At 38.3% G+C, this 19,229-nt stretch overlaps 2 protein-coding genes across 8 annotated transcripts in view; one reads left to right on the top strand and one right to left on the bottom strand.

The window, feature by feature from the left end:
• The window catches only part of usp53b (ubiquitin specific peptidase 53b), a 36,201-nt gene that overhangs the window by 14,336 nt on the left and 2,636 nt on the right, over positions 1-19,229 (top strand). Inside the window, exons 12-19 of one of the 7 annotated variants that reach the window (XM_086295652.1) lie at positions 1,797-1,919; positions 2,060-2,783; positions 5,028-5,089; positions 6,333-6,411; positions 7,181-8,022; positions 8,149-8,235; positions 9,311-16,444; positions 17,093-18,993. In XM_086295652.1, the coding sequence (XP_086151778.1) occupies positions 1,797-1,919; positions 2,060-2,783; positions 5,028-5,089; positions 6,333-6,411; positions 7,181-8,022; positions 8,149-8,225 (1,907 nt within the window). In that variant the 3' untranslated portion in view covers positions 8,226-8,235; positions 9,311-16,444; positions 17,093-18,993. Of the gene's footprint in view, positions 1-1,796; positions 1,920-2,059; positions 2,784-5,027; positions 5,090-6,332; positions 6,412-7,180; positions 8,023-8,148; positions 16,445-17,092; positions 18,994-19,229 lie in introns of those variants that run through there. The other 6 variants (XM_086295655.1, XM_086295658.1, XM_086295654.1 and 3 more) reach the window with 6 other exon arrangements.
• On the bottom strand, positions 13,045-14,219 carry fabp2 (fatty acid binding protein 2, intestinal). The gene is made up of 4 exons (XM_086295659.1): positions 14,071-14,219; positions 13,684-13,856; positions 13,351-13,458; positions 13,045-13,224 (listed from the first exon to the last, which is right to left on the bottom strand). The coding sequence occupies exons 1-4, from the start codon at positions 14,135-14,137 to the stop codon at positions 13,174-13,176; spliced, it is 399 nt and encodes a 132-aa protein (XP_086151785.1). The 5' UTR covers positions 14,138-14,219; the 3' UTR covers positions 13,045-13,173.

Raw genomic sequence — 19,229 nt, 5'->3', positions numbered from 1 at the left:
AATAAACTGAGTGTTTCAGCTGATCTGAGGCTTTCTGGGAGTTTGTTCCAGATATAAGGAGCATAAAAGCTGAATGCAGCTTCTCCGTTTTTACTTTTTAAAAAGTAAAAATGAAACCTCTGCTTAAAGCGCAGTACACATACAAAGAAAGAGACAGTGCTGCAAAAAGCAAAGTAACTAAGAGAAGAGCTGAGTTACAAAAGTAAAAGACAGTGGAAGGTGATCATGCTCATTAAAAAGCCAGATGTTCACAGTTCACATCAGCACTGTTTCTCACAGTGACCCGTTTGCTACAAAAGGCAAAGAAACACCACAGGGTGGGCAGCCATGGCAGCAATTGTGTATTTTACCAAAGTTAATGATGCAGCATATGTTCCTTGTTTTGTCTCTTTCCCCGTTGGCAAGAAGCAACGGCAGAATGGTGCATCTACTGTGTACTTTATATGGACTATGATTTAATAATGAAAGTAGCCCTTCTAACATTTTCTCATGCAATACCGTTTACTTGATTCATAACTAATTCTTATAAGTATATGGCACAGGAAAAAATGCAAAAGGAGTCACTCTAAGAGTAAATCATAGCCCATGGATGAATTTACAGCCACTAATTTTGCAAACAGATTAACACTGCTGTCTTATCATGAGATTCAGGGTGTAACAAGACCACAAGGCAACCAGTTTTTGCTTAACCAGACAAAGTTTCCAATTGCTGTTGAATAAGTGTTTGCACAGGATTTCACATCTTATGGATCAAAAAATGATATTGAGGTTTTGTGAGATTCATGACTGCTAACTACGTCATGTTGACTTGTCTGCCCACTTTGGACATGTGACAGTCATGATGACGATCATAGATTAAGTGAATAGCCCAGAGGGCTAAATCATGCAGGCCTAAAAACTGGTCCTAGCAGCCATGTGTATTTCCTGAGTAATTGGCAAAAACCTCTTTAAGATTGCTTTGGTTACCCATAGTTTGCATTGAGCACACTGACACACCGGCAGATGTTCCCCGGCTACTCTTCGAGCTGTATTGAAACATTTGCTTTCAAAATCAATGTTGCATCTTCTGGAACATGTAGACTGCAGTAGATTAGTAGATTGTGAGTGCTTGCAGACAATGCAGACATTTTCCACAGGCGACTGTAGCCATTTGGTAACAATCAAACCACTGACAAGCAGCACTCTCTTGCGACCAGTTTCACCTAGTAATAGCCGACAAAATCCAGAAACCACTTGCTAACCAGTTCCGGGATTTACACTTTTCTCCCGCTGTCGGTGGTTGTTTTACAACCAATATGGACGTTCGATCAATGTGACCATGATGTCAAATGAGAAACATCTGTAGTCACTGGCCACTGGCTACATCCCCAGCGTCCTGGCAGAAATAAAAAGATAGAGTACATTACTCAAAGTTAGAATGCACATTTGAGTGTGTGCTCTTATTGTCTCTTTGCCAAAATATTTGTGATGCTGGAGAGTTGTGGTTACGTCATACATAATGTTGGTCAAAAGCACAATAATGTCTTTTGTATAGACTGTAGTCTTGAGTTAAAATATATACAAATCTTTAGAGTTTTTCATTTTACTTGTTATTTCTTTCTTTCTTTCTTTTCTTAAATTTGGGCCATGGGAACTAACCCTGCTAAAGGTAGTTTATGGCTCAAAGTAAATATTTAGCACTCATTTAGTTGTTCGAGAGCCAGAAATATTCCAAATGCTTTGTCAAAAACAGTATAATTTCTGTGTTGTAGAGAAACCACAGTCCTGTCATTTGATTAATTTATTTTCCCCAACAGTAAAACATCCTCTTGGCAGTCCTAACAAATTTCAGGAAACTTTCATGGAGAATTTGCAGAGGCCAGGTGAAACATCAAAAAAAGACAGAGGTCATCGAAGAACTGAACCATCACAAAACAAAGGTAGAGGGCTGTGTGCATATAGCACATGTTCTCTAGTTATAAGGGTAGCAGTGTAAATCTGGGAGGAGAAAGACAAATTTGCAGACTGCATGGGCTCTACATGCGATATTCTGCAAATAATCTGTGTTCACTGTTCTTAGATATGACGCATGCAAGACCTTCATCTCCACCAGAGAATGGTCCAGGGCCTCCTGTGGAAAAATCAAAAAGCTATCCACGTAATGAGAAGCCGTCAAACCATTCAAGCAGAGGATCTCAGGAGCCACATGGACAGTCCTTTAGTGCACAGAGTGGTGGACATAGTCGGAAAACTAATAATTTCCCAGGTCACAATGACCAGGATGGCACCCATGACCAATGGGAAAAAGGTGGGAGTGGAGGAAGTCGCAATAAGTCTAAGTGTACTTGGAGACCTATTCGGGAGGTGTTAAATGTGGACACGGTATTGAATGAACTAGAGCAGCGGCATCAGCAGCAACATGACAGCCCGCGGTGTAGTAAGCCTCCATCACACGAGAGGGTGCACCCAGAACAAAACCGAGATCGCGAGCGGGAATATGTCCGAACCAGAGAGGATCGGAAACAGAAATGTTTAATGACAATTTATGAGGACGAGCAGCGGCTTGAGACTGAGAGCCACAGCTCTGTAGAGTCAGAAAGCCGAGCAAATTACCAGAGGGGCAGCAAACTAAAGGGGGGCCCAAAGACTCTTCTACGTAGTGATACCTGGACCATTCAAAGGACAGAGTCTGGCTATGAGAGCAGTGATAGACTCAGCAGTGGCTCCACCAATCCTGATTCTCCTGGGGTCGATGGCTTTGCTGTTAAAGACCAGAGATCAACAGCGGAGGTACCGCTGCAAAGGTAAGACTCAGCTGATGACTATGACAGATACTGTCATTTTAATTTTACCTGCGGCAAATCGCCAGCATGCTGTGTTCATAAATAGTTTATTTAATAGGCAACATCATAAGATCTCTAGAAATAGAGTAAGATTTAAGTGAATCTTTTGTTATGAATTTTCTCATTAAAATAGTACATGTGACAAAAGGACATTTTGATGACCCAGAACACTTTGGCCCAGAAATCACATTTTCAGATATCTTTTTCTAAAAGCACCAATAAGCCTGTGTTAACAATGACAAAAAATAGTTTTGTATATGTTCAAAATGTATTTTAAGGCCTATCTTTTCCTGGAAAACCAAAAGAGGTTTATGACTCATCCTGCACTGTGAAATGTGTACTATGTGTGAATCTAAGAAGACAATTTCTTCTTGATTCAGCTCGTTACCATGGCATTAATACACTATGGATAAAAACCTTCATTAATAAACATGTTGAGAATATGTCAAGTTCTTGTCAATGACAATAACTAGCATTTCTATTTGCGTTACAATGTAAACAGAAAAAAACAAACAAACTTGTGTTGTCCATCTTTTTAGCTTATGTGTTTTAAAAATGCTGCTCTGCACATTTTAGTTTCATAGTCACGCGCACTCTTGTTTTCCTTTTGCGACTATGGTTATTTTAAGAGAGCTGGATATATTCTGCCACTTGCTAATTTTTTCCACTTATCCACTGGTCACGTTTTGTGTTGTGGACAAAACACCTTAAAAACCTTTGATAGGACACAGGATATTTTTCCATTATTTTTTTGTTCTCTGACATTTTATATTTATAAAAGTTTCCCAGAAGCTAAAAAAGGGAGGTTTATTTTAATACTCTATTCCCATGTACACTTTAAAGGGTGAGTGTGTGGAGGACGCCAGCAGCAGACACAGAAATGCACATATATCTACAATACATAAGCAGACCTGGAAGCTATAAAACAGTTTTGGCTGTATATTTAACAAGGAATTATTAATCACTGAAAGCCATATTTGAGTGGTTTTCAGTCTAAATCTTGTTCAGATGGCACTTTTCATTACTCAGTATGTTTTGATTGGTTGTTTTGTGTGTGTGTGGAGAAGCAGTCACACTGTGAGAATTTGGTCCTAAATTTGTTTGTGTTCACCAAGGCTCCAAATCACCCATCAGTTAATGACTTTATTTGACATGAATATTGATTGTTTAAAGGTCACATTCAACCCAAAATTGAATGGTTAAAAAGGACTTTAAAGTTTAAAAAGAAATGCATGTGTAAATGCTCTCTAAATTTGCAGTCTGTACACGGAGATATTAAAATATGAACGTGCCTCATGCAAGTAAAAGCAAACTATTAAAATACTTGTATTTAAGTATGTAATTATATTGAGTAAAAGGTATTTAAGGTAGGAAATCATCTGTTTTTTGTAAATTAATATTATGAAAAATTTAATAAAATTTCTCCATAATTGTTCAATTTGCAGTTTGTAAGTCTTTGTCAGTGAGTATGGTTTATAAACAGAGAGTACCGATACACACAGGTACATTTTAGGGAGGATTCATAATATAATAAGCACCTTTAGGAATAATAATTATTTAATAAAAACTGCATTTTTTTACAGCCTATTGAGTACTGCATTTAGTCACTATCATATTACAAAGGTATCCTTGAAATATCATGAATGTTATTGATGATGGTACTCATCAAAGCATTATTTTTGTAATGGTCTGAAGGAATGTAGCAATTAATAATCAGTTTTAACTTGGTAATAACGATAGATATTTTCAGTGGTTGGTTATTTATCTTAGATGTCTTTTGAAAATAAAAATACTTTAAATGAAAGAGTACCATGGACTACTACTGTTTTCAGCCTTTTTATGCACATTTTTGTCATTTTGTTGAACAATATATGGTATAGCTAGAGAACTACATGAAAGTTTGAATGTAATGTAAGAATTAAAAGCAATCATACGTTTTTACAGGCTCGACAATATATTGGGTCAACTAGACAAGATTCAAAACAACTGTTATACAGTCAATTCCATCTAAAGTCAATTCTAGTCATTAGAGTCTCAGTAGACCTTGAATATGTCTTTGGTGCTGCCATACTACTGGTATTATCTGGATTGATGTGCAGTATTTATTGCCAGAAAAAGAGTAAAAGTTTGATGCTTCAGGGTTTTTTTTATGCTGGCTCTGTATTAAACTTGGAAACACACTCAGTTGCTGTCTTTTATTTTCAGCCAGCAGCATCAAAAAGGAGGCGATGCAAAATCTAGTATAATGTCCTCACCTCCACACAATGGTAAGTTCCACGATTTTATAGGCTTCCTGAGGTTTTTGTGGCACAGTAAAATAATTAGCTGGTAATAAATGTAGTGTGTGAAGTAACCACAGCGCAGTGCGTAATTGTAACCTGCTATTAGTAATTTTCAGTTTTTGGTAAAATGTTAACATGCATGTACTTGTATGTAACAGCCTTATTCTATGTAACAAGTCCACTTTATATAACAGGTATGCATGGAAACATACGTTGTGGGTGGATGTAATGATCCCTCCACAAACAAAGTCATATCTGCTTTAAAAACACGATGTGGATGTTTTAAATGTAGATTTTGCCATAAAAGAAGCAAAAAAAGGATAACATGTAAAAAAAAAAAAAATTAAAGTAATATAATGTGACGTTTGAAACAGGACTTTGGTCTCAGTTATATGTTTTAAAATATTTGCAATACTTACATGAAAAGATTTACAAGGAAAAAAGAAACTTAGATTAGATCTTTCAAAAGTTCATCTTTTTTTCTTTCTTTCTTTCTTTAACCGAATTTCCCAGAGGAACCCACCCGAGGGATTAATAAAGTTCTATCTTCTTCAACCTGTCTTGTATAGGCTATGTTGAGTTTGGACTGGCTTATTTAACCTCTTCACCCAGTCAGTCCTGCACAGGCATTAATCTGATGATAATCCCACAAAGCTTGTTCAGATAGCACAGCTGGACGTGGCTGCCGGCATTGTCATAAATATCTTTCTGTTGCATGCTGTACTTAGGAGTGTGCTGCACTCAATACTTAATCAAGGCTATGTGCATTCAGAGCCAGTGTTTCCAACCAACAGCTAGAGCTTTTATCCTTGCATGGACCTCTCCAGGGCAACAGCGAAGAAAAAAATAACACATCTATTTTTAAAGGGAAGGAATTCAGCACCACACTGCCTCTTGCTGCGCTGGTGCATGGAGGGAGCTTGCTGACTGATTCATCCAGCTGTGTGAAAGTCTTGTGAGATTAACTTGCTGCTGCTGCCACCTTGTGTCCTGAGAGGGCAACAGCCTTGATGTCAGACAGATGATTTTCTCCCAGCTGCCTTCTTAGTTTAGACTTTTGATTAGCCTGTGATTTTCCATGTCTTACTATTTGTTTTGCTCTTCTTGTGTAATAATAGTAATAATAAACCTTATAAAAAGATGGATTTATCTTTTTTGGATGTTTCCTGTTTTATTCAGTTTACTGCTTTGTTTTGATCCTGTTTTTTTGTTTTGTTTTGTTTTATAGGCAAACATCAACCCAAACCTCAGGGAAAGAACCATGATCAAGTTTCACATTCACATCAAAAGAGCAGTCCATGTTCGAGGTTGTTTCTTGTTGTTTCTCTTGAATTACATAAAAATGGCTTTAGTTTTTAAAAAATAGTTCAAGTTGATGGACTTAATCCACCTGTATATATAGGGATGACTTGCACTGTGGTTATAGTGTGTAATGGGTCATATTGGATAAATTAACAAATCGCATAATTAGTATAAACTGAGAACACAGACAGAGAGCTAAATGAAATGGAAGAGGAGACCTAAAGGATGGAGCCAGAAAGTCAACACTGTGATTCTAAAACTCAGTTTACCTCTGGAAACTTGTTATGTTCCTACAATCAATGCCCTCCACATCAAAAATAGATGTGTGCATAACTACTAGAAGAGATTTTTGTGGCACTGCTGTCATGGAAACTTTAGTTTCTCCTCCCCAAACTTCAGCTGACAAAAAAAGCAAACCAGACCAGATGCTGAGCTTCCTTCCTGAACATTTCTGGACATTTCATTCATTGAAAATCAGTGATACCTGAGAAAAAGTACAGTTGTATAATATATCTTTAAAAAAATACATGTGACATGTCAGAGTAGTTTGGATTACGGTGATTAGGCCAGCCAGCAAGTTGTAGATCTTGGATGTTTGAAAAGTTGTCGGAAACTTGCGCTGCTTCAGTTTGCACCCCAAAATGTGTTGTTTTGCATAAATCCAAGTTATTACACTGAAATGTAATATAGCAATAATATATAGCAAAATGCTTTAAGACAATATACATGAATTTTAAGTTTTTACATCTTAATTAATTTCCTCTTTTTCTGTAGACGGAAATCAAAGTACACGTCTAGTACCTCCAGAAAAGCAGGGTCTTCTGAGAGGATCTCGTCTGGCTCGGACAGCAGGCAGAGTGAGCAGCAGGAGATGACAAACTGTAGAGGGCACACTGGAGAAAGTACAAACCTGAGGCACATTACAAAAACCAGCAGCTCAGAATGGAACAGCTCTGATGATCTTGCTCTCTCTGAGCCAGAGGATAGAGAAAGCACTTACCTCTCCAGTAACAGCGAGGCCACAGCCTCTGATTCTCAGTGTCCCCATATAAGCCTGCCATACCACCCTCCCAGCAATGTGACGGCAGAACCTCTTCAACTGAACAGCCAGCGTCAGCTTGGTACAACAGGGTTGCCTCACCTTCGACCCAGCCAACGGACTCCTCACCAAGGGGAAACAGGCCACCCAGTGTTTCGTCCCAGGATGCTCCAAGAACCTTTTCCATCAAGTCCTCGTCTTTCGTCTACATCTTACGTCAGTCCTCACAGAAAGCCCGACATGTCGGGCCTCCGAACCTTCTCAGATGCAAGCTCCAAGTCAGGGTCTGACCCAGAAAGGAGTACCCCATCATCGTGTGAAAGCGAGGAAAGAGCAGCTGGATGCAGGATGGAACAGGCAGTGCCTGCTCAAGAGGTTTCTCTGACAACATACTTCAATGTGGATAACTGCATGACGGAAACATACCGTCTCAAGTACCACAACCAGAGGCCTCTTGTCCTCTCTGCCACGGTGCCACGGACAACGGTTGCAAGTGAGCGGAGAGATAACAGTGATACACATTCACAAGATGTGCCAAAAGCCAGACCGGAAACAAGTAAGCCTCCAAACAAAACCAGTAAGTTACTGGAAAGGACAAAATGACAATATCGTATTGTTTTCTTTGTTGCTGTGTCAGTGACACGTGACTGTTGTAAAAACAAGGTTTTTTTTTAAAGGAAACTCTTTTTTTTTTCCTTCACAGGCCATAATAGCAATAAACCCACTGCAAAATGGAACCCAGTGACAGCCAAAGGACTGGATGAACGTGGTTTTTTATGAGTGTAACTTGGTAAGTTTTGTTTACATGGATGGGCAGTATTAACTGGATGCCAAAGAGTTTACAGAATGGAAATATGTCAGGAAGCCACGGCACCTCCAAACCGAGACGAACTTATTTATGCAAGCCTGTCACATAAATAAAACCTATTTCTAAATGCTGTTGTGTATGACTTGACGGATTATCAACGTTCACGTGTATCTTCATTTGTTTTGTAGCGTTGCTGCACGAAGATTTCGTTTCAACAAAACCCTGTTTTCAGTTTGCACTAAGAAGTTTTTTTAGGGTTAGATCGTTCTTTTTTATCACCGTATGTCTGTTTTAAAATATTTGTATTTTAGTGCACATATTTTATTTGTGCACTAGTGCTGCAGAAATTAAACTATACAAATATATTTAGGGTAAGGCAAAAGAGATTAAGGTGAATCACAGATGATGTGCTGTGGTCTGTATGGTAAAAGAATTGAGTGTGATCACAAATAAGAGCATGCTATCATGAAAAGATATGCTAAAGATACATTATCTGATTATGATGTCATTCTACACAACATAATAACATCAAAGGTTGGCCTCATCGATAGCAGGTTAAAGGCAGTTAATCTAATTACCCCTGTCAAAGGAGTAAGATCGGAAAAGTATTCATGATTTCTGAGCACCTTACGAGTTTTATGCACATTTTGGAGGCTTTAGGTCACCAGAGGACAGACACCGTAACAGTGACTCTTATTTATTTACTGAGGTGTTCTAAGTGTTATCAGTTATCAGTTATTTTACAACATTATTCTGTTAATGAATGACTGTGGGCTGCCCCATACCAGTCAGTCTTTTGATGTAAAAAAAAGAAAAAAAGTGTACTGGAAAAGATGATCGATTGTTCATTTACTTGAGAAAACCACCCCCAGTAAAGGTCAATTTTATGTCATCCTTGAGAAAAAAAAGTATAACTTGTTTTATTGGTTGGTTTTATTGGCAATGTCACAGGGCAGCCTTCAGGCTATTTAGTAACCGCCATACACAGTCGTGCAACCTTTTTGTGTTTTCTTGTCTTCAGTGCTGATTCTTGTAACCTTTTTTTTGTAATTCCCAGTGATGTCAAAACCATTTTTCCCCAGTCTTCCTCTTAAAGTAGGCAGATTTAAATGCAGGTCTGTATTTCCAGGTATTTTCATAATAATGCCAATGTAATTGATATAACTGACATAACTATTAACTAGGGGTGCAACGATACACAAAATTCACGGTTCGGTTTGGTTCGATACTTTGGTGTCACGGTTCGATATTTTTTCGATACAAAAAAAATGTTCATGCCTTTTTAATTTGTCATTTATTAAAATTATAAATTTATATTTTAACTCAAAAGTACAGTTTTTAAATTTAACCCTAACCCTTGTGCGTGTTTTTTATTTTGACAGCGAATGCGCACCTGCGGACCACTTATGTGCAGCCCTGGTTATATAGTTCGTCATATTGCAGCCACAGAAATTATTTTGTCCATGAAACCATAAAGCTGCACTTTCTTTTTGCCTTATAGTCTGATTTGTCATAACTTCTCCGTTTTGTGGTAAGCTTTTCTTTGGCTGTCACTTCTTCACCCTGACCTGTCTTATTTGGCTCAGAAGAAATGAAATATATATCCTCCTGCTTTTACACATGCACTCACATAAGCTCAGCGATTCTCTGCGCAATCAACCTCTCACATGTTTAAGCTTGCTGTGGGAGATTTCACTTGTCATGTTTGCATAGTAAGCTAACGATTAATAAGACGATGTCAGAGGAATTGGTGCGCAAATTATCATCACTCACAGATCAGTGCTGTCGCTCTCTATACACAGTTCGCACGATTGCAAAGTGAAAGCAAAAAAACAAGCGCAAATTCAAACGCGATTTCAATATGTCACATATTGACAGTGGCTCACAGATGCCAATGACATAATTACCCAGCTACATTTCTGAAAGAATGCAAAAGCATTGACATATATTTTTCCTTCCTACAATAGCCCGACGGGCAGGGCAGAGATAGATTTTGGTAGCCCGACTGAAAAAAATCGCTAGCTCCAGGACGTCGGGCTAGCGATATTGCGAGCCCTGTATCTGATTGAGGAATCACTCATCTTTGGAAAAGAGAGTTTATTACAGAGAAATGTCTCTTTCCAAAATAAAAGCTATACTATCCGCTTCTTCTGGGCTATATTCTCAGCAGCATAAGGAGAATCATGTGCTAACAGCTGTCTAAATGACTCGGCTAAAGTTAGTAGCATGCTTGTTGTTTTGGTCTTTGCACTAGGATGATGTCGGTGTAAATGTGCAGTCATATTCGTTGTGTTCCCACTAGTGCTTTCAGGTTAATCTCGTTGAAATGACCTTAACGCCACAACACGGCAAATCTCCGTTAACGAGCTACCGCCGATCACCCCGTGTGTGGGGCTAGACAGCCAACACGTTAACGAGCTAACTGCGCTAACACACTAGCTCCCACCCATGTAATTGAGCATTGCATGGCACATCCAACATACTGTTTTACTTTAGTCCATGACTCGCTTACCTTCAGGGTCATACGTCACATGAAAACCAAAATAATTCCAAACGCCAGATCTGAATGAGGGTGGGGGAGGTCCATGTGTCTTGCTAGCTTGCCCTGCGCTCTTCCTTCTGACTATGCTGTCTGTGTTGAGCGCTCAGTGGATCTGCGCTCGACAGTGCAGCCTAGGCGGAGTAGTCGAACGCAGATTCACTGAGCGCTCAACACAGACAGCATCGTCGGAAGGAAAGTTGATAAAATAAATTACAAATGTTGTATTGTTCGATACATATGCGTACCGAACCGAAAGCACTGTATCGAACGGTTCAATATCGATACGAATATCGTTGCACCCCTACTATTAACCATACTACTTAACATAACACACAAGTATCCTTGTTCATAGTAAGACTAATATTCTGAAACCTGCATGTGGCCTTTACAGAGTCATACTAGCTGTTTGTACAGCCTGAGCATGAGCATGATAATCCTGGACTGACTCCAGCAAACATAACATTCTGTTTGATTTTATTCAATTGTAATAAAACAAAGTCATCAAATAGCAATTTGTAACCTTTTAAACACTTGAATGTTCTCTTGCTCACACTAGAATACATAATATTATGTTATGCTTACATTTTTGAATCTAAATGTATAATGCAAACAATGTGTTGGAAAACAAACTGTCAGAGGCATACTATGCATTCACTTTAAAAAATAATTACTTTAAGAGCAGGTTTTGGTGTTTTTAGATCCTTTTTTTTTTATATGCACATTTTTCAAATCTCAATATATATATATTTTTTTCAACTCACTAGATTGCCAAGTCTCTTTATAACCATCATGCCATATACACATATTTTTTTTCACCTTACATTTTTATCACATCAACCTTTGTCCAGGTATTTACTCCTACTGAACACATTTAGCTGTGTATGTATGCCGTGTTTGACCCGACAGACATTTGAAATTTGTGTTGGTCATTTCGTTTTTTTGGGTGTTTCTACTTGTATTTGTCATGGTTTACTTACACTGTTTAAATATAAGAAAAACAAGACTTGGACTTCACAGGCAGTCCAGTCTATCGCTCACTGATACAGTACACGATGATATACACTAGACTGCCTTTAAACAACTTGATTGTGCTGTAGTAATTATAAATCCCTGCTATTTTTAAGACTTCCTATATATTTAATGGAAAAAGTAACTAAATAACTAAATTACCGATAAACTGAAGCTCAGTCCACGAATAATAACCAGATTACCTTAACGTTGATTCACATGTGAAGTGTTTTTTCTTCATAATGATTGTGGGTTTGTTTTTTTTTCCTTCATCTTAAAAAACTCTTCTCTTTTCCTCACAAGTTTAATTTTACATTCTGAACATTGTGTCTTCAGTTGTATCAACAGTGCCTTGACACTTTCAGTGAATTCATTTTTTGTTGTTGTTTTGTTCTTTGTTGGTGAACCACATTTAGAGAATAAAAATGATGAATGAAGGGAAATAGACGATGTTGCGATTAAATTTGGAGCAGGCAATGCTACCGGTGACGTATTTGACACTCCTGTATGTGAAAATGTTATTTATAGGTTGGATTGGGGTTCTTAGTGGCTCCTTCAGGCTTCGATGTAACAATCACAGCTGCAGGCAGCAAACTCAGCAGTTCAAAAACTATTCCCTCTGTTAAACTAACAGTACTTAATCCAATTGTGCAAATACGATTATGTCTTGCATTCACAGTTTGTAGTCTTCAGTTAAAGTTTGAATTTGCTCTCGAGGCCTGCTTGATGAGACTGGTTTTCTCCTGTGTCACTTAAAGTCACAGTTGGCATTGCATCGATCTGTTTCTTTTATTTCGGGCTACCCGTACAGTGGAGCAACCTAATTACGCTGTAAAACCACAAAACAAAAGAAAGCTTTCTGCATGATCTTATCATGTCACTGATCTTATCAGTTATAAAAAGTTATAAGATGACGATGCCTGATAAGTAGCCTCGGGATGCCTCCCTGAATCCTGCCGTCTGCTTGGTTTTGGTCCTGTGCATTTGGTCTGCTGAGTTGATTTATTGACATTACAGTAAATGCTTCATGTCAGTTTAAAGAAACATGTGAAACCTGTCTACACTTTATATTTTTGTAGATAATATATATTTATTTTTATTCATTGTTGAATAAAGTTTCAATTATTGTATCACTACTAAATTAGCCACTTGACCGTGTGTTTGTGTGTGTGTGTGTTTAACTTTGCATGAGCTTCCACAGAATATTATTTGATGAAAAGCAGAGGAAACAAGCACACAAATTAATAGGCAGTTGTGACTTTATTAATACAGCTATTAAAATATGATGAGTTACATGTTGTTGATGACTTGGCACAAAACTGTATGTAACCCTGAAAATATTTCAATTCGGTTCTTTAGATGGATTTGGTCTAACTCCTCTTGAAAATCCTCTTTGCATCCACACCTTCGTAGGTGTAGCTCTGTTGAAGAAAGATTAATCAAATACAGTTGTTATTTAACTTCACATTTTTTTATGCCGGGATGAAAATTTATATTTCTGAATGTATAATCTCTATTTTTATACGTTTGTAGGAACTCTGCCTTGCCTGTATGAGTTCATCTCCTTGAACAATTCTGGTTGTCGTCAGGTCTTTTCCGTTGTCCTTTCTCTTGAAAATTCCCTTCAACACGTCTCCCTCCAAGGTCCACGCACCCTGAGAGTTGAAACCAACGATGAGGAAATTAATGAAATAGAGAACAGGCAAGGAGGGGATATTGTGCAGAAGTCCAAAGGCTGACTAGGCTGTTTGACACTTTTATAGTTGCGGTATTGAACAGAGGGCAAAGTCAAGGCTTGATGTATGGATTGTTGACTTAGTAACAGGGACTCAAAAGTTGAAAGTCTAAAGTGAGTGAAACTAGGAGCCACTTTAACTTACTGATAGTTCTGTTCCATCTGCAAGGGCGTACTCAAAGGTGACTCCGAGGGTAAATTCAATTTCGATGTTGCGGAAAGTGCTGCTCTCCTTGACGTTAAACTTGTCTCCCTCCTGTGTGATGGTAATCTTGAGGTTGTCGTGAGCAGCCAGCTTCCTCTTCACCATGTTAACTCCTGTGGATAGACACAATAAGGTCACAATAGATTGAGCAATGTCAGGAAGTTTTACCCGTCTAAAGGCTAATCACTTATAATGCAGTCACAAAAAAATGTGCATGACTATCAGTTTGGTGCAAAGATTATATTTAGACATTAATACATCAGTATTCTTTATTTAAGAAAAAATGAAGATTCAGAAGCAGCTTATCAAGACAGCTCTAGCACTCACCCATTTTTTCCATGAATTTGTCATAGTTCTCATTTTGAGTAACTTTCCAGGTGCCGTTGAAAGTCATGGTGGCGGTGAGGGTGAGCTGGAGGACTCTGCAACAAGGAGTGCCCTTTTCAAACTCTGCCGCTCCTTTTAAATCACACACCCTCTTATCTCATCATCTATCTGATTGCTGATGTGGCTGTTTAAAGCTCATGTTTTTTTTTCCAAGGTAATATCCTAACTGTGTGACAATGAATAGTTAAATGGTAAATGGACTCAAGCTTATAGAGTGCTTCTCTACTCTACTAGAGCACTCAAAGTGCTCTATTGAATGTTTAATGGCCACTTCATCCTGAATCTGTTTGCCAAAAGTCTTGGTCACAGCTTAACCACTAACCATATTCAGTGCAGAACTGCAGCATTTAAGTCTGCACTATTTGATACAAGAGGAATATATTTGAAATTTCTTTTACTTTAAAACTGTTCCTGCCATTTACTATTATTACAGATCCATTGCACATGTGCACTCCTCCAAATCTGTATGTAGCTAATGCAGGTTTAATCTTATCATTCATCCAAGATACTGCATCGGTGTAGTAGTTGTAATTTCTCTCTTCCACTATACTTGATTATATGTGATACCTTTGTCCTTTATTGCCCATTGCTAATAAACAAGACCTTTGACATCTAAAGTTAATGTTATACAAAACAAAAGAAAAAAAGATTTTTATTTGAGTCATTAAACCATCCTTAAACCATTTTGGTATCGCTACATCTATCACTACAGCTGTCTTTTTCTGCTTGTCTACCACTACTATGTCTACCACCATCTAGTAATTTTATATAATTAATTTACCACGGAAAGTTAATTTAATTTAATTTAATCTAAAGGGCATCAAAAACATTGTGAAACTATTAACTAACCCACAACTAACTGCACTATTAAAATTGAAATATTTAAGTTTAACAGAAAGAAAATGGGATGAATGGGACGAATAAAACATGTAGAGCATGTCTTCTCTTTCATCACAGTTTCTTGTCATTCTATGTGTCAAAGAGACCTTTGCCTGACCTTCAGTTCCACCTCAGTAATACTGCATCTTATCAGACAAAAGACCTTTCTACCAAGACCGCAGTGATGAAATTCACAGGTGAGTTGGAGCCATAGTTGATCAAGTCTGGTGGAAACTCTTTGTAACATAATTATATCCTTTGAGGTTTGTCCAGTTTGTAGTATAAGTCATAAAAGCACGTGACAAATGAGACCATAGACTGAAAGGGTTGAATTAGTGATTCAGTGAACTCCATTTTAGTAAATACTAAACAAATGCTGATAACAAATTTCCGTCTTTTTCAAATCCATTCAAGTACAGTCCGGTGCGTAGGTTTTTGGACAGTGACACATTTTTTGTCATTTTGTCTGCGTACTTTACCACAGTGACTTTTAAATCAGGCAATAAATATGTAATATAATTGGATAATTGATTGCCAAGAAGTTTTTATTTTAGTTATTGTTGCACTGGCAGAATTGATATGAGGTTCAAAGAAATGTAGGTGAAGAAGGCCATCACTAGGCTTAAAACCTAAATAAATATATCAGAAATATATATTTTTTTAAAAATAGGAGAAATGCACTTGCAACAAGCTCAAATGGCCTGGAAGACCATGGAGGAGGACTAAAGTGAAATTTACAATATCTAACCCAGAAAAACCTCTAGGAAATTCGCATGCATTTGTCAAAGTCAACAATCATAAGACGGTTTCATTAATGTAAGTAAGTACCGAGGATTTACAATAGGGTGTAACTGAATGGGGCTGCAGTAAATGCATGGCAGAGCATCTCAAGACGGTAAGCATAGCATTTGGTGATGTCCATATGGTCCGGACTTCAGGCAGTCATTGACTGTAAAGGATTTTAATCCAAATATGAAAAACAATCTTGAACTTTAAATCTTGATGTTTGTTTGTTCAATTAACTTTGAGCTTTTAAAAATTAGTTATGTGTTCCTAAACAATTCATGCTAAACCCTTGGAATTAAAACTGAGGGTCTTGTTTGATTTAAAATCCACTGTTTTGGTGTACGAAGGCAAAATTCTCAACATTGGGTCATTACTCGAAAACTTTATGGACCTAACTGCTTAACATTTGTTGTGCTACCAGAAGTTTACAAGCAAGCTCATGATAATTCCATGCTGGACCTTGATCTAGCAAGATAAATTTGGGAACGGAAGATAAGAGCACTTGTCCCTCACTCTTTAATAACAGTGAAAGAGACTTGAGCAAGACTCTTAACAGCTTATTAATTCTCCAGAGTGGCTCACTGACCAGACTGTTGTCAAGGCCAGACCCCTCACTGAAAAAAAGGGACTGGCCATCTCTTGGATTTATGTAAGCATCTTGCATGTATTTCATCATCATCATCATCAACTTTATTTATAAAGCACTTTAAAACAACCACAGCTGACACAAAGTGCTGTACATTGGAACTGTAAAATAAAATTACATGAGATATAAATAAAAAACAAATAAAAGAAGAGTGAAATCATTAATTAAATAACTACTGCATTAAAAAAGAAACTAAGTCTCACTGAGGTTAAAAGCCAAGGAATAAAAGTGGGTTTTAAGACGTGATTTAAAAGTGGACAGTGAAGGGGCCTCTCTAACATGCATGGGCAAATTATTCCATAATTTTGGAGCCACAATAGAGAAGGCCCTGTCCCCTCTGAGCTTCCTCCTGGATCTCGGTACCTCCAGGAGCAGCTGGTCAGCTGACCTGAGAGACCGACAGGGTATGTGGGGATGAAGAAGCTCAGAGAGGTAAGGCGGGGCAAGACTGTGTAGACATTTAAAAACAAACATAAGAATTTTAAAATTAACTCTAAAAGACACAGGCAGCCAGTGCAGAGAGGCCAGCACGGGGGTTATATGCTCTCTTTAACACAATTGCCTCATGTTTTAAAGTTAAATGTAACTATATAGTGTAAAAACTACATGATATGCAGAAAGGGTGTATTAAATTGTTCATATCATGTTCAGGTGAAGTAAGTCAATAAGATAGCAACGTTAAATCTCGTGAAACCACGCGTGATTTCATCTCGCGGGCTTTGGATCGTGGTTTAAAAAAGGCATCCATCTCAGTCAAGTCGAGCAGCCAACTCTACGTTTTTGGTATGTCTTGATTTTTTGAATTAATATTTACCATATTTCAGCCAAATGTAGTTAAACGTCTAGAGTGTCGCCATGTAACATGCTAAAAAAGAGCCGTTAGCTTATTTGCTGTTTTATCTGTTGTCAAAGAATTGGCGCTTTTTCATTTGAATTTGTCTTTGGCACAAGAGCCGTAATATCACATTAAACCTAATTACGAGGCACTCATAACATAATTTGGTTTTCTGTGTGAATAGATTTGCCAACTGACTCTTCAGTTACATTGTGTATTTACTGCACCGTGGTGTTAGTGAGATTTTGGACATTGAACAGCTTTAGCTAATATCATCAGCGGCATTATGCTAGCTTACATCCCTACCCCTCATGCCCTCACCTGCTGTCCTTTTGTTTTTGTTTTTGTTTTTTTTGCTGCACATTGAGAGACGACCTCTATTCTGCATTTCACCAGGGGCCTGTTCTTCGTACCGCGCTAAGTGAGTTAGCTGGATGAGATTGTTGACGATTTCGCGTGATCCTGGATCGTTCGGTTCCCCGAAGCCCATCCGGGACTTGCTGTCATAGCAACAGAGCCGTAAGCGTAAACCTGCTGGGGAGCAGGTTTACTTTATGTAAACAGGATTAGATCGCGGCCATGCAGGTATGTCCGCGTCATTCATACGAAAGCAACAGCGATATTCCACCACTGTTTCACCATAAATAAATAACATCAATGTAACTAAAGATAATGCAGCACTTGATCCTTTTATTGATTTCACACAGATACATACAGGTCATTCCCTAAAAAAGGGAAATGTACTATTAACATTCTATTACATGTATGTGATTATTACAGATGTAATTCATATTTCAGAGTAGTAATTGTAAATTACTTCGTGTAATCAAGATGAGAGACCACGGCTATAAAAGCGAAGGTGGATTTGGGAAGTCTGTCGCAGTCATATCCTGTCCGTTTACGCGAGCAACCCATTGCGGAAGGTGCAAGATTGATAAGGAGAGTTTTCAGAATTCAGCGTATATTGCGGGACAGACAGGATCCTTTAGCTCAGCGCGACAGTGTGCTCATAGAGAGATATCGATTTTCCCGTGAGGGTATTATTCACTTAACCAACTTGTTGACGAGGGGGTGCAGGACCACCACCTGTCTTTTTTTTTGCTCTGCCCTTTTCTTGGTTGCTGTTATGAACAAACAAACAGAGTATTCCAGGGTCTCTTTCCAAGAGACGACAAGCAATATAAGTGATAAATATTACCATTCTGTAGAATATTCTTATATTTCACTTTTACTTGTTCCCATGTTCTAGTGGGTCCTGTTGTGGCTCTAATGTGAAAGGGGATATAATATAACATATTATAATATAATATAATGTAATATAATATTGGATAATATGGTGTGATATGATAAATCTACCCTACCGCCTACTGGTGTTGGCCAGAGGGGCCGATGGCGCAATATGGCAGCCTGGCTTCTGTCAGTCTGCCCCAGGGCAGCTGTGGCTACAACCGTAGCTGCCTCCACCAGTGTGTGAATGTGAGAGTGAATGAATAGTGGCATTGTAAAGTGCTTTGGGTGCCTTGAAAAGCGCTATATAAATCCACTCCATTATTATTGTTATTATTGAATTACTTACGAGTTTGATTTGTCAGCAACTTTCTGCCAGCCCTCTCTCCTTGCTTTTGCAGCCTTTGCAGTGTTCCCTTGCGTTTTAATTAAACTCTGAAACTCCTGAAATCCCTCACTCAAGAGTTCTTGCTCTGCTGCCGAAAAATACCGAGCGCGCTCCTTCGACATTTTCGCCGACCAATCAAAGGGTTGCCGATCAATGTTTCTACTATCGATGCGTAGCCCCTGTTGGGCCACCCAGTGATCTCACATTACTTCATCCAGCTATACTAATCGTCAACAACAGGTGTGTTCGGGGAACCGGAATAGCGAGCTCAGAGTTAGCGCGATGATTTGGTCTTGGATGTTTCATTTGATCTTGGATGTAGTAAGCGACGTACGAAG

Source organism: Aulonocara sp. 'chitande type north' Nkhata Bay, linkage group LG6, assembly GCF_057382095.1.
Source record: "Aulonocara sp. 'chitande type north' Nkhata Bay isolate Kocher_YH1m ecotype deep benthic linkage group LG6, A_spYH_male_GT1.1, whole genome shotgun sequence".
Classification (NCBI taxonomy): Eukaryota; Metazoa; Chordata; class Actinopteri; order Cichliformes; family Cichlidae; genus Aulonocara; species Aulonocara sp. 'chitande type north' Nkhata Bay.
The sequence above is the reverse complement of the archived record's forward strand: the minus strand, read 5'-3'. Positions and strand labels throughout refer to the sequence as shown.

Bases quoted from the DNA above. Each gene is read 5' to 3' on its own strand.
- fabp2 (XM_086295659.1), bottom strand. From the start codon at position 14,137: ATGACTTTCAACGGCACCTGGAAAGTTACTCAAAATGAGAACTATGAC. The intron at 13,857-14,070 runs GTGAGTGCTAGA...GTCTATCCACAG, and splicing joins CAAATTCATGGAAAAAATGG to GAGTTAACATGGTGAAGAGG. The intron at 13,459-13,683 runs GTAAGTTAAAGT...TTCAACTCTCAG, and splicing joins CAGATGGAACAGAACTATCA to GGTGCGTGGACCTTGGAGGG.